This window comes from Acyrthosiphon pisum, chromosome A3 (genome assembly GCF_005508785.2).
Source record: "Acyrthosiphon pisum isolate AL4f chromosome A3, pea_aphid_22Mar2018_4r6ur, whole genome shotgun sequence".
Lineage (NCBI taxonomy): Eukaryota > Metazoa > Arthropoda > Insecta > Hemiptera > Aphididae > Acyrthosiphon > Acyrthosiphon pisum.
In genome coordinates this window covers 21,627,446-21,643,207 of record NC_042496.1, presented here as the reverse complement: position 1 = coordinate 21,643,207, position 15,762 = coordinate 21,627,446, and the positions used below count along the sequence as shown (strand labels likewise).

The 15,762-nt window shown below is 27.9% G+C and overlaps 3 protein-coding genes across 3 annotated transcripts in view; 1 reads left to right on the top strand and 2 right to left on the bottom strand.

The window, feature by feature from the left end:
* Positions 1-5,587, bottom strand: part of LOC100167760 — a 9,625-nt gene extending 4,038 nt beyond the window's left edge. The window contains exons 1-3 of the mRNA XM_001948499.5: positions 5,439-5,587; positions 2,390-2,540; positions 2,152-2,315 (exon numbers count right to left, since the gene is read on the bottom strand). Of these exons, the coding sequence (XP_001948534.2) occupies positions 2,152-2,315; positions 2,390-2,495 (270 nt within the window). The 5' untranslated portion in view covers positions 2,496-2,540; positions 5,439-5,587. The remainder of the gene's footprint in view (positions 1-2,151; positions 2,316-2,389; positions 2,541-5,438) is intronic.
* A 1,202-nt stretch (positions 5,588-6,789) lies between these two features.
* On the bottom strand, positions 6,790-7,843 carry LOC100570151. Its single transcript, XM_003243625.4, has 2 exons — positions 7,575-7,843; positions 6,790-7,296 (listed from the first exon to the last, which is right to left on the bottom strand). Exons 1-2 carry the CDS (start codon positions 7,672-7,674, stop codon positions 6,890-6,892), a joined length of 507 nt encoding a protein of 168 aa, XP_003243673.1. The 5' UTR covers positions 7,675-7,843; the 3' UTR covers positions 6,790-6,889.
* Positions 7,844-11,673: 3,830 nt separating this feature from the next.
* LOC100167521 (probable ribosome production factor 1) lies at positions 11,674-14,070 on the top strand. The gene is made up of 2 exons (XM_001950550.5): positions 11,674-11,823; positions 13,106-14,070. Exons 1-2 carry the CDS (start codon positions 11,800-11,802, stop codon positions 14,021-14,023), a joined length of 942 nt encoding a protein of 313 aa, XP_001950585.1. The 5' UTR covers positions 11,674-11,799; the 3' UTR covers positions 14,024-14,070.
* Positions 14,071-15,762: the final 1,692 nt, after the last annotated feature.

Here is a 15,762-nt window from a genome sequence, read left to right as displayed (position 1 = left end):
TAAACTAGACTTGCCCGCCATGTAGATACCACTACTATGATTCACTGTCTTTTTTTGAGAAGAAATCTAAACGTTTTTCTTTTTTCTGAGTTCCCTTTTCCCCACCACCCACGTAAGTCATAAGTGAGTACATTCGATAATAATGTTTTATGCCTCATTCAGAAACTGGCCAAGTGTTAAACAATAAAAATAAAAGAGGAGTGTAGCTCTTTAATGTAGGAGTGCAGTGAGGTTATGAATTAAAAAATAACAGACTTGGCCACAATGTAGATTTCACTACTTTGATAGGCCAACTTTTTTGGTAGGGAGTTTGGAACTTGGCATTTTTTCACGGTTATGTTTTTGTTGGCGATATCATTTATTTTTGCGGGCTTCAGCATTGTGGACGACGTGTTATTATTATTTATTTATTTTTTTTAATTTTAAATTTTTTTTTTTATATGTCGTAGATTTTCTCTTGTATATTTTGTATTTGAATAAAATAAATGTACGAAAACATTATTATGTTTTATAAATATAATATATTATATATAATTCAACTACAAACAATTCCTCATTGCCATATTACGCTGTTTGAAAGTAAACGTTTATGCGTGCTAAGCGTGCCACTTCATACGTTTAGAATTACACTCACTGAAGCGGTATTAATTTTGAAAAAAATTTAATTTTTAGATTTTTCCTTTTTAGTTACACTGTAAGACCTACCTTTGTGCCAAATTTCACGTTTCTACCTATACGGGAAGTGTCTTATAATTTTGATGATCAGTGAGTCAGTGAGTGAGTCAGTCAGTAACAATTTTTCAAATTTTGAAATCCTCCCATTTTGAAATGGCACAATATTAAGAGCTCATTTTCTTACAGCGTTCTAAACTACTCGAGATTAATCTGTGTTTTAAATTTCAAAAGTTTATCTTAAGTCCTCTTAACAGAGATATATATGTTAGAAAAACTGGGTGAATTGGTTCGTGTAAAGATACACTGGCATTGCTGAAACTTGGCCTGGCACACTGCCGTGCGCTCAGATCTTTAATATTTTTAGACTGTTATAACAAATTTATAAGGATCCTTGTATTAAATTTTCAAGCTACTTACCACAACAAAAATTTTTTATCGATATTTATGAAAAAAAATTGGAAGCTTCTTATGCCTCTAAATAGCTCAAATAAAAAAAAGTGAAAATATTTTGAAAATTGTATGGTCTATAGAAAATACTAATATAAACATTTGTAGGCAGATAAAAAGTAAAAACGTTCTTATAAGAGCCCGACAAGTGACAACGATATAGTATTAAGTACTGTTTGTATTACAATTATTATTTTACAGAAATAAATTGGTATTTTCCAATAGTTTTGAGCAATTTTTTTTACATACTTTCGTCAATTTTTAAAAAATACTTTCTAAGCTTTTGAAAATTGTAAATTTTTAATATAAAATAATAATATAATCGATAAAAAACTAAAATGTCTTTTGGTTGACGTAAATTGCAAATAATATATATAATATACTTATCAAATTATTAAAACTTTTTTCATATCTAAAACTACAATACTAGAATTCAAACCTTTAAAACTTTTCGGTCATAAATGTATATTATTATTATACCAACTGAATTATAAGAACTCTCGTATATGCAGGGCTTAAAGCGGAAAAAAATTTCAAAGGGGACTAATTATTTCTCCATATAGTTTTAAACGTTCCATATAATATTATAATGTCTAATGTATAAAATCCTAATTTGTTAAAGGGGACTCTTTTTAACTGCATTCAGAGGTAAGGCGACTGAGTCCTCCTGCGCCCCCCCCCTCCACTTTAACCCATGCGTATATGTTTTATATGAGTATAGCCATATACCTCAAATAATAATATAAAATGTAAAGTTACTATATTTTAATGTATGTAAAAACTTGAACTATTATAGTTCATAAAAAAACCCTATTAATGTCTATCATAATAAAGTACCAATATCAAAATATCAAAATATCAAAAAGAAAATCTACTAGTTACATTCAAATTTTTCTTTGCTTAATAAACAATTATTTTTAAGTGCAGTTACATAATTAATTTGTACCTATTGTATGTATCTATAGGTAGGTTCTCTTAAATTTCAAAAATAAAATTATATTTTTCATCATACAAATTATTTTTTCCTACCTGTAAGTATGGATTGTCGTGTCTAGAGATTTTAAGTGCCTCCATGTCTTGGAAAACGTCTCTAGATCTGGGCATAGAAAGAGCAGGAGAAGCAGGACATGAATTTCTTGTTTTCACTGACATCGATGTTGCTATACAAACTTCACTTTTACTTAGCTGCCTGGCTATATATATAAAATGTATGAGTTAATTAATTTAATTAGAATATATTAATTATAAATGTAAATATTTAAATTACCTTTTTGTTTTTCTTTTTCTGATTTTTTCCATCGGAACAGACCATTGAACAACTTCAGTCGACTATCGCTGTGGCCGTTCTCTCGGGCTGCCGATAAATAAGGCATTGCCAATGATTAGCCGCATTACACGAAAACAGTGAATGTTGTTATCTGCAAATAAGTCGTTTCGTATTGTATATCTAGAGTAACAGGCACTGTGCAAAATTTGAATTAAACCTTCTATATAGATATATCATGTAACGGAAATAGGACTTCAATATTATCATATACAATAATAATTATACATTGTAATTTATAATATTCATAATTCATGTAGGTATGTATGACATGTATTATGTATATATTAACAATATTAATTCGTTTGATAAGATAATATTAAAACTTATAAGGTATCTATTGGTTTTGTCGTATGGCTCGTATCTCGTATGTGAATAATTGTAAGTGCTCGACATAATATTGCATACATATTCAATATTTTATTGCTATTATACCTATGTTAAGTTAAAAGTTATTTTTACGTTAGTTAAGACTGGTAGTACAATTATTATACATGATAACATATTAATACATAGTGATAAATAGTACCTACTTCATAATAGACAATTATAGTATTAATAGTATTATACATACATACAATAATACAATATAATATGTATATTGAATGTATACTGTATGTCTGTATATACATTTATTATTTTATATTAAACATTTATATTACAGAATGTAAGCAGAGCAAAGGTTAACCAGGTTCCAGGTTACTTATAAGTTATAAATGATTATAAAAAACCCATAAAGGTAAAATATGGAAAAGTTGAGTAATATGAAAATTACGAGATGCGTGAATTGCATGCGTAGGTATTTCATATTATTACCTAAAGTTTTAACGGATTTTCATTAGGTAAGTAAAGTGCTTAAATTATTTTAACCACATTGTATAATATCATTCACATTTTGCTTTGCTATTTTAAATCGTTTGTAACTTTTATAATGCAATAGCCAAAACTACCCATATGTGTGTACATTATGTATAAATATTACCTACACATAATACAAATATAATTATTATTCATTTTTGTGGTTATTGTATTAAGCTACTTTCCTATGAGTAGATATGAATATACGATTAATAAAAATTAAAAACACAATACTTTAGATAATGTTATACTCACGTGTTATAGTAAATCTTAACACAATTTAATATTTTCATGGTACCTATTTAAAATTATAATTAACAGTATAATATATAATAATAATAAGACGAGTAATAATAAATCAAACCGTAATTTTATAAAAAAATATTAAACATATAATAAATTAGGTATATACTTTACTTTTTGATTTATTTTAAATTATGAATATAACTTAAAAGTTTTTATTGTAAAATAAAATAACATACCATGAAAAAAGATTAAATATTAATCAACTAAAAAAACAATGACATTGGATGTTCTGTATGCATGTATATGATATTTTTAACTGAAAATTATACGTATAACACATGTACCAAAATATTAAGCAAATATAGTTTTGAATCTAGTTGTTAAAATACATAATTTTTAAGTACGAAATTCAAATGATACTAAATTATTTTTCAATTGATAAGATTTTAATTTTAAATAAAATTAAAATTAGCTTTTTATAAAAGAACTTAAGAACTTTTATTTTTTATCTTGACCACATATTTTGTAATTCGTAACCTAGACATTTGTTAACACTTATGTTCTGCATCTGCACATGTAAGCAGTTGATACTTGTAACATGCAAACCCGTATTGTTTATAATACAATTTCGACATTGACATACTTCTGGTTTCACTCTTCTTAAACGATTATTTATAAGTACCAAATTATATAGACATATAATATAAACTTCTGAAAGCTTCAGTAATTAGTATTTATATAAAAGTTGTACCTAAATATAAATCTATTCTATAAATATATTATTGTATTTTTTTTAGCGTTTTTATTTTTTAAGTACATTTTTTATTAAGGTTATAAAATAAAATATTGACAAATCATGTCAAAAGGGTTTAAGTTAAAATCTAAATAAATTCGTAATATTATAATTTATCCACTACCTAAAATGATCAATTGTAAATATAATTTTGTATGGCAATAGGAATATTCGTATGTTAAATTGTCCGACTTAAACTGAAAGGTCTAATTATATTGATCGGGTAAAATTAAAATTATAAATTATGCAGTCTAAGAATAAAGGTATAGATTTTTATTTTTATGTGCAAAATGTATTTATGTATATTAGGTATACTCTATACACATTGACATAAGTTGTATAGTGAAGACTGAAGGGATTGATCGAACTTAGCCTCCTAAAATCTAAATTAAATCATCATCTGCAGTCAACAAGTAGGCACTTTATTTTTCCATTTTATTTTCTTGATACTGTATTTCTGGTAAGTGGTAGTATTGATATACAGGTAGTATTACACTGTCACCGTATTCCGTAATCGTAATCGTAAATGTAAATCATTATACACCAATTATTAATAGTTGAAAATATTCAACTACTTAAACAGTTAGGTGTTTATTAAATGTGATAATTAATGTTTAGTTTTCACATTTGACCTGAACAATATTATTTAATTTTGTGAATAACAAGAAAATTCTGTGCACCTTACAGTTTTAGAACTATCGTTTTAGGTATATGTGTGTACCTACCTAATAGTTTTTTTAATGCTCAAAAATAAGGAACATCACATATAATATGTTGATAATAAAATGCGCTAGCAATCGGCATACTACATAATTAAAAGTAGGTAGGTAGGTATGTATTTTATATGACTATTGCACTTGCGTGAAATGTGAATGATAATAATAATAAATTAATGTAAAATAGTACAATTTTAGAATAACTGTATAAGTATTTACAATTTTATTATTAGTATTGACTTGCTAACTTGAAATTCGATGTTACGTAACAATAATAATATAAGAACATAACTATATATTTTACTATACCCACTATGTCAACATATAGGTATGTAATTAATTGAGGTTCGTACTGTAATATTTCACTATTAGTACTTACCTTGTCATATGATCGACAATATAACTAAACGACAAATTAATTAAAAATATCATACTATATAACACTAAATAACGAATGAATGTGAAATTAATATTAAATATTTGCACATCACTATTTTTCTCTCTGATTATCATCCATATCAGCTGGTGACATGGAAATCGATTTCTTCCAGCCCTCTTTTCCCCGTCTGAGTGTAAGTTTTCCTAGTTTTCCCGCTGGCGCCATATTTACAGTGTATCCACAAATAAAATATTAAAATAACCTATGTCCAATGTTCTACATAATATAATATTATTATGTACAAATATAATACGCTACAGTCTAAAGTCTGCAAAAGTACAAAATTATATACCTACTTCCTTCCCGTAGTATGGCATTTTTTGTTTTATTAATATTTTAGTTTCAATACATAATCAATATAACAACAGTCAGCAATGAATACCTACCAATAAGCCGACAGTTGGTAATTACGAAATAAATACTATGTAATATATATGTTTACATACAAATATGAAATACTTAATTTATATACCTATAAATTGTATACATATTTGTAACAATTACCTATAATGACCATACAATATGATACATATAAACATAATATTATGTTATATTATAATTTATAGCAACTTGCTGATCCTGAACTATACGAACTGCAGGTAGCCCCGCAATTAATATTATTTTACTATATCATACTTATCAGAAATAGTATGCATTTTACGTCCATGAATTGATTTTTCGTGGTACCTACTGCGGCTACTGTACAATGTCAATAAAACGTTTTATGGATATTTTTTGTTTTCAGACTTAGTTAATAACTAAAATGACTATGATCGAATATTAGCATCTACAATTACGTCTGTAATAATATCATAAATAATTTAAGAATTTGTATATTATCTATGAATAATATATATGTTTCAAATTTTAAATGTTTGACCAATTGTCCACAAGACCACAATCCGCACGACAAATTTAAAAACACCGAGATCCAAATAAAAAAAAAAGCGGAAAAAGTTAACCACTTTGCGAGTGTACCTTTGTCGAGTGTACCTCGTCACTGAGTAAGTCACTGTAGTGTAGGTATGTGTTAAATTTGAAACAAAAATAGTGTCCAATTTAAATAAATTATAAAATTATAAAAATCGTTCCAACGTAATCGTGAGCGTCAGGAAACTTATTTCCAAAATTATATAACCTTGTTATTAATTTTATTACGTCAGTGGTTTTTTTTTTGTCACTCTGCCTAATTACGATTAACGGTTAACCCATAGTTCATCATAAATAAGTACGCTTAATAAAGCGTATTATGCATTCGAACGACAATAGTAAAAAACAATACTGAAGCGAATGATTTAACAAATCATATTATTTATTTTAGGTACAATATATTATATATAATATATATATGTGTACCATACACGGTGGTAGGTGCGTCCCGCGTGTTGCTATTACAACTTGGGCTTGTCGCCGTCCTTTGCCGGTGGCTTGCTGACAACGGCCAAGTAACAGAACGCTCCACACTTCGGTACAGGTTGTGCGGCCAAAAAGGCTCCGCCGTCGGGCGATTGTCTGTACAGCATGGGTTTTTCCGTGTCTTCGCTGGACAGGTCACACTCCCAAGCGCCAGCGCCTTTTTTTCCGTCCTTGCCACTAGCACTGGGTGCGCTGCCGGTTAGCAGGTACGTCAGACTGCTGAGCGGCAACGACGGCGGATACTGGTTGAAAGGTGCCTTGATCTCGCCCTCCTGGACGGCCGTTACCAGGTGGAACATGAAATCGTTACGGAGCTTCATCTCGGCGACCGTCTTATTGCTCGCCAACAGTTTGTGCACCCAACGGTTCACACTGTGTTTTTCTGTGACATGAAAACGATAATTATAAAGTGGCGGTAAATGGTTATGTAGGTATTATACTGATATGCAAAATAAGTGGCGGCATCGTACAACCATATTATACAGTATGGTTATATATAGGTTATAAGTTATAACATGACGATGAATACTGAATACTAAACGCCCAGAATCTAAAAATAATGAATGTATAACATTTCTAGGGGGGGGGGGGGGAAGTGGTCAGAATTTGTGTTCCGAGTGGTAAAACGTTAAACGTGTAGTTATAATTATTATTTATTACCCTGTGCTGTTTTCAAGTTTTGCATAGAAGTCTTCAAAAGAAACAAATTATAGTTCATGTCGTAGTTGAGTTCGGCTGAGTCTCCAACTTTCTTTGCCATTTTATATAATTTTATTTTGAAGAGTTTTGAAAGATAATATGTACGCTTTTTAAAAAATTGCTTTGGGCGAATGGATTTTAAAAATGTCTTCTCTATTACACTGCTGTCAAACTAAATTGCTCGCTAAACTGTTTGTTATGCGATGTTACCTAGAAATTATAATATTATTGTTTTGAGTTATATATAATAATATAGGTAAGTTTGTTTGTTTATTACGATATAGCCAATTAATAAATAATTTAATTGTTATCTGTAGATAAATTATAGAGGTAGGTATACCCTGTTTATAAAAATGATTTTTTTTGTTTGTCCTCTCTAGGCCGGTGGTAGGTTGTTGTCCTTTAACCATTATTATATTATTTTAGACATGCCTATTTTTATAATATTTTCAGAAAATATTATGCTGGGTACTAATAAATTATTTCCACAATGATACATTTTTAATTAATAATAATTGATAGTTGGTCTAAATATACATGGAATATACAAGAATAATATACGATTTGGAGTTTAGAGTGTTTAGACGCATGCGGGGACGAGTATCGTGTATGTATATGATGTATATAATAGTAATTAGTATATATGTATGTATGTATGTATCATGTATGTATGTATGTACCTACAACCTACGTATTTGTGTATGTGTATTTTATGAAGAAAAAGGAACATAATATTGTTGTATGCCTAACAATTATAATAATTAATATCATAATCCCGTAAAGTTTTATGTCTAAAATCTAAAATGTATACAAATTCTAAAAACAACAACCGATTGGCATTCTTATTTGTCATAAATCTTAGATTTCAGTTAACTTGCGGGTTGTGACAGTCGTGTATGGTGAATTAATCAACTATTTTGTAGTGTGTTGAATAATTTAGTACCTTATCTTACCTATACAATTAAATCTTTTCTTGACGCGTGCTTATATTTATTATTTAATATGAACAAAATATGTCTAAAAAAAAAAATGGGCGGTGTGGCTAAAAACTGACAAGCTAAAAAAATGAAGCTACTGCAAATCGCTCAAGAATCGAAAACAATTTCTGATATGTTTAATAAACAGACAAAAATTAAAAGAAGAAGAAGAAGAATTAAAAGAAGAATTAAAACAGTAATAGCAAGCAATAAAAAGGTGGGTAAGTGGATGTCGCTCTGCTTACAACTTACAAGTGGGTCACTATATAATGGATAGTATTAAATTTGAATTCAATGATATAATATCACTGTATAAGAAAAACGATTCTGAGCGAAGACGGTATATCAGTCTAGGTATTAGACATATATATATACTTATCTATGGTATTAAAATAAAAATTGACCTATAATAGGTATCTATAATAAATTCCAAATTATTCATATCACAATATCCATTAGGTAACGCGTCATACATCAACAACAAACCGTGGTACTATCATAGATATATAATAGTATAGGCACAGAATATATGAAATTTCATATATTCTGTGGTATAGGTACTTTAGAAGTTTCAAGTACCCACGAATAGTATTATACAATCACAACAAAACAACTAAAATAGTTATTCTTGGTTTTTTAATATGTAATTTCGTCCAAATTTGAGCTTAAAATGACTATAAAAATAAACTGTGCTTATGTATTTTTTAGATCTTTAGGTAACAGAATTAACTACTTACGTGGTTTAAATTATCCGTTTTCGTGTATAATCTTGTTTTAAATTTTCAATCCTTAGATATAAAAAATGAACATTTTATAGATTTTTAACTACGAAATAATTATTCAATTTTAAATTTGATAAATTTTGTCAAAATTCGATTTTTAATATTTTTCAACTGCTATTGAAATAATATATCAGGAGCATTGTATTTAATTTTTACACTTTTTGGCCAAACAGATTAAACTTTATTGATATTTATAGAAAAAAAAAACTGAAAAAATTGAAAACTAACAATGTCCGTAAACAGCTCAAAAAGAGTCAACTTATTTTCAAAATTTTATCGTATACAGAAAATGCTAATATAAACATTCAGTGAAATTTTCAAGTATCTCCAGTCATTCGTTTTTTAATTACAACAAAATAAGGAAATCATTACATGAGAAATCGAGTGAATATCAAATGTTGTAAAAATATGTATTTCAAACGCTCATAAAAATTTATTTTGACTTTCTTGTAGACATTTTTTTTTTGATAAAGATAGATAAACGAATGAGGAATCTTGTATTACATTTTAAAATCTTAGATTTAAAAAAAAAAATTTTTACAGCAGAATAGCAAATAATTTGCTAATTTTCGTAATTTTTACATATTTTGTCAATTTTTGAACTTTAAATGCTAATAAAAAAAACTATGACTATGGATTTTTTTTTTTTTCATCTGCCTTTGAAACAATATAATAGGAACCTTCTATTCAATTTTCAGGCTTTTTAAACAACAAATAAAATTTTATTGATATTTATAGAAAAAAAAACTAAAAAAAAAATGGAAACTGAAAATGTCCGTAAAGAGCTCAAAATAAGTCAAAATATTTGGAAAATGTTATGGTGTACAGAAATTGCTAATATAAACATTCAGTTAAAATTTCATGTACCTACGGTCATTTGTTAAGAGTTGCACCAAAAACCAAAATCAATTTTCTGGAAAACAGATTTTGCGTAAAAATTCCCGTTTTTCCTTAATTATTCTTTTGTTTTTCACGGCGCTTTTGAAAACTACTGAGAAATTTTGACCCCCCAAAGTACCAACTAGATTCACTTTCCTATCAGAAAAGATACTGTTGAAGAAAATCTAAGCATTTTTACTATCCTAAAAGGGGATGACAGACACAAAAAAAAAAAAAATTAAAAAAAAAACACATCGCATTGTATAATTAATACATTCATCGTTTCACTCAGAATCTAAAATAATTTTAACTTAAAATAATGTTAATTTGTAAAAATATCGTTATAAGTGATGTATTGATGTATCACTGTATCAGGTAAAATTGATTTAAATGATGCTGTTAATATATTTTCAAAAATAAAAAAGAAGATGCCCTTTAATATGCAAATAATATTTTTTTAATCAATAAAAATTATCATAATAGCGTACAGTTTTAATTAGTATATATATGGAATATGGATACAATTGTCAATTGTTGTTTTTATAAAATATCTGCAATCTTATATTTGCAAATCATGTTGTTACCTAGTTTATAAGAAGGGTTGTAACAATTAGAGTGAAAAAAATTTAAATTATAAAATAAACAAGGTGGAAATGGCGATTTGATATAAATGTAAGTAGTCAAGTAGATAATGGTGGATATGTGCTAGCGAGTGAAGCAATCGTTTTTTTTACCCATTCGGACCGTCTAAAACCTTTGCTATTGAAAATTGAAATTACGCCACTTCCCCACATCGTGTTAACTCATACTAGGTACTTTTCTGTTTATTTTCTTAACTATGTGTAGGGGCGGAGTAGAGGGGTCCGTACGTAGCACAGTAACCATATTGGTTATATTATAATTCTTTGCATATTATTTGTGTAGTTGTAATATATTTGTTTTCTAAAAAAAAACAATAAAATTGGAACTTTGAAACTGTATAAATTGTATAGCGCTAGGCGCTAACTAGTAATCAGTGGCGTAGATAGGAATTTTTTTACCGTTTAGGCCTTATGCCAATATGCCCTTATAATCAGACTTATAGACATTTTATATGATTATACAAATCAACTCGCCGACGTGGTCGAATAGGTCGACATGAACCTTAGATCATAATAATATTATACCTTAGGGTCGATCATAATTATGTTTTTATTATCTAACTTCCTAGTAAAAATGCATCAATTTGCATAATGCATGTCGATAAGTCGATTGTCGAATGCATACTGCGTACTGCGTAGTCGCATAGATATAAGAAAATCTTGGTCGAATGTCGATATGAGGATTTCTTATCAATGGCTGGGTCAATTGCCAACCTTACGCAAGTTCAGTTTAGCAACACTGGAATGGGCCTTTCCATTTTTTTGTTATCTTGCCACAAAAACATCATGAATAATTGAATGATGTCGGCAATCCGGATCGGGCATTCAAGCATCTGAAGCATCGGCATATTATCACATATCGCATATGGCATTCACGCGTGTCGCATAGTCAAAACTCATAGTCAAAATGGAACCAGAAAATGAAGTTGATGTAAGTAATGTTTATTGTTTGATTATTTATTACTGGCAGCATCACTATTAGCGTGTTAAATAGGTATTTACCGATAGTTGAAATAAAAATCTTCTTAATAATATGTTTATGTATTAAAATTTTAAAAAGGCTCATAATTTAATAACGTTATTCAAAATAAAATATAATATAATCTATGTAGTGTGTACCTGTAAACATTTTCTATCGTTAATTGAGTTAATTATCATTAAGAATTCTATAAATTATTGTATTGTAATTTATAGAAAATTTCTATTCATTGAGTTGGTCACTGTAACGTGATAAATTTGAATATACATAAAAATTAAATGAACTGATAAGTCCATCAATCTACTAATAAAAAATGGTTGGTTTATTCCAACCCCTTTTGTGTGCGATAAAAATATTTGTACGGGTCTGTCTAGTTTGATATGATATGATGTGCTTCATTCCTCCCAGGCCCTGGCTCCCACACATATCTATAGTTCCATCAATAGATATTCAGATTTTTGGGACTTGTTGTACTAAAAATTATTGAAAAATGCAGTCAAAATAAGCTTAAATATATGCAGCTAAATTTTACACTATTTTTAAAAAATGCATAAAATTAATTTTTTTGAAATAAGAAACTCAAAAATAAGTAGGTAGGTACATAAACATAATAAAAATAATTTTTATGTAGGTTTACTAATTCAAATTTATATTGATTAATACGATGGACAGTAGACACTATTGCATGTTTTGGGAATTTTAAAACTATCGTGAAATAAAACAACTTAATTTTTAAAAACACTAGCATATGTACTGGGACAAATAAACAACCAATAATGTGATATGTGAACACCTTGATAATCGAACACTAATCTACTGATTTTAATTTGAATCTAGATGTCAATTAGTTTTAACACAGTTTTGTCACAAAGAAATTCATAAAATCTTGTTTACATACAAGTAAATAGGGGGATTCCAAATATTTTCTAAAATTTTTTTATGCTTGTTCAATATTATAATAGAATGTTTCCCGACAATTGTACTTACATCTTAGTAAAAAAAAATGTGAAATATGCACTTTTCCTATAATATGTAAATTCACACTTTGCTATTTCATAAAACAACTTTATAACATACCTAGAATAATCTACGACCACTAAGAAAAAACATGCATATGCAAGAAGACGTCCTGAACCCTAGCTATAAGTTATAACATATTATACATAATTTATGGTATGCTATTCATATGCTTTTATTAATAATTAATATAAATATATATATATATATATTTTAGGAAAGTCAGGCAGGACCAGAGTTACCAAAATTAGCTCGAAAAAAACCTAAAGGATTACTAAGACAGGAAAAGTTAAAAGACTTGAAAAATAAAAAAAAAATTCAAAAAAGAGATAGAAAACTTAGGAAAGCTAGTGGTGATCCAAAGCAAGTGCCTCGAACTATCGAAAACACCAGGGAACCAGATTCAACTGTATTGCACTCCGATGATGAAGATTATGATCAAAAAGCACAGGACTTAGCTGCTGAATTTGAACACGATGAGTTTGCTGATTATTATTCACATCTTTATAAACCTAAAGTGTTGATTACATACAAGGCAAAGCCTCTGAGGAAGGTTAGAGAATTTGGTAAAATTTTAACTGAAATTGTACCTAATTCTGTTAGAATTTTTCGTCGTGATGCTTCTGTAAAAGAAACAATTCAAGCTGCTATTAATAAAGGATATACAGATTTGATAATCATAAATGAGGACCGCAATGAACCTAATGGTTTAATTCTTGTACATTTACCTGATGGACCAACTGCATATTTCCGTTTAAGTAATGTTATATTTCCAAACAAAAGGCAACGCAAAGAATTTACTGACCATAGGCCAGAAGTAATCACTACAAATTTTACAACAGGATTAGGTAAAACTGTAGCTCGTATGTTAGGTGCAGTGTTTCATCAAGACGCAGAATTTAAAGGCAGACATGTTGTGACAATGCATAACCAGAGGGATTACATATTTTTCCGGCATCACAGATATAAGTTTTTGAAAAATAAACCATATCTCAGAGAATTAGGACCAAAGTTTACATTGAGATTGCAATATCTTCAAGAAGGTTTATATGATCCAAAATGTGGTGAATACAGATGGATAATGACTGATAAAAGACATAAAATTGAAACCAGCCGAAGAAGATTTTTTTTGTAATTTGTGTTCTTTTTTAAATAAAAATGTATCAGTTTGTTACATACTTACATATGAGTCAAATTTTTTTACAACATTTCTGTTATTAAAACAATAGTATGTAATAATTACACAATATTATTACATTTATATGGAGATGTTAAATGGTTTTAAATAAACAAATCAAAAACCTTTTTCTTATAACCACACATATCAAATTCAAAATTTGATATTTTAACGAAAAATAACAATATAGTTCCCTATTTTGTTGTAGGTAAACCTAAAAAATATTAATCGCTTGCTACTAAAATACTACTGAGAAATGTTTACCTTTATACCCCAGAAATACCAGCTATAGATTATACTGAATTCATCAAAAAAGATACTGATGTAGAAATTGAAGCATTTTTACTTTCCCTAGTGGTCATGATAGATAAAAAAAAACTTCTTTCTGAGTCATTCAACTGATTGAACATAAGGTTTGTACTGGAATGAAATAAAAAAAAATACTCATCTAGTACCTATATTATTAAAAATATTATTTATTATTATATTTATTAACCTAGCTAAATTAAAAGAATAACCTGATCTTAACACTATTTTTTTTTCGTTTGATTTAGTTAGGTTAATAAATATAATAATAATTGATATTTTTAATAACATCATGAATTACCGGGTGTCACGGTCTTCCGCGAAGATACAAAAACGAAAAAAAAAAATGTTGAATCAACCTTTTACTGTGATTGGTAGCTTAATGAACTGACGACTACGTCAGTTCATTAAGCTACTTGGTCTACGTCTACATCTCAACGTTACTCAATATTACCAAGTAGGTATATTTTATGATATTATAGTGATTAAAATTAATAACTTAAGTATTAGGCATTAGTCTACTACAGTAGGTTAAATTAATTTTTGCCAAAAAAATTACATTTGAAAATGTCATTGCGTGTGTATAAAATATAAGAATATACCTACTCAAAAAGTTTCATGTATCCATGAATAATATTTTTAAATTACAACAAATTTCTGGTCAGGTGGCACTGCTGGGAGCCTTCTATTAATGTTATTTGTCCCATGATAAAATAATTGTATTTTATCATGATTTGTCCAATGTTTTTATGTCAACACACTTACTCATTATACCTTGTTTCGTATAGATTGTAATTTGTAAATATACTTTTTAAAATAAAAAAAATTACAACAAAATAACTAAAATCGTTATTTTTGGTTTTAATATGTAATTTCGACCAAATTAGAATTAAAATGTCTGTGAAAAATAATAGTATGGAAGTATATGCTGTTTATAATAATAATAATATTTATAATAATACTTTTTAGATTTTTTGATTACAGTATGATTTATTAATGATAATATTTGTTTTAAATTTTCAATCCTTAGCTTTAAATATTGAAGATTTTACACATTTTTAACAACAAAACAATTTGTAAATGTTCGTGATTTTGATGAATTTCGACAAATTTTAAAATTTAAATCCTCATAAATAAAAATCACTCCTATGTATCTTTAATCAAGGATATGTATAACATAAATAATATATCATATAATTATTTAGTCATGTCTTTAATACTGTTGTGAACTAAATGAATGATATTATTATGAAACAAAATAATGACACCAATGCACCATTGCACTATAAACCATAGACATATTATAATAGAATAATTATGATATTATGTCTATGCCATGGCTTAAATATTTTGTATGTTTAAGCCATGACCTATGCTATAAACGATAGATA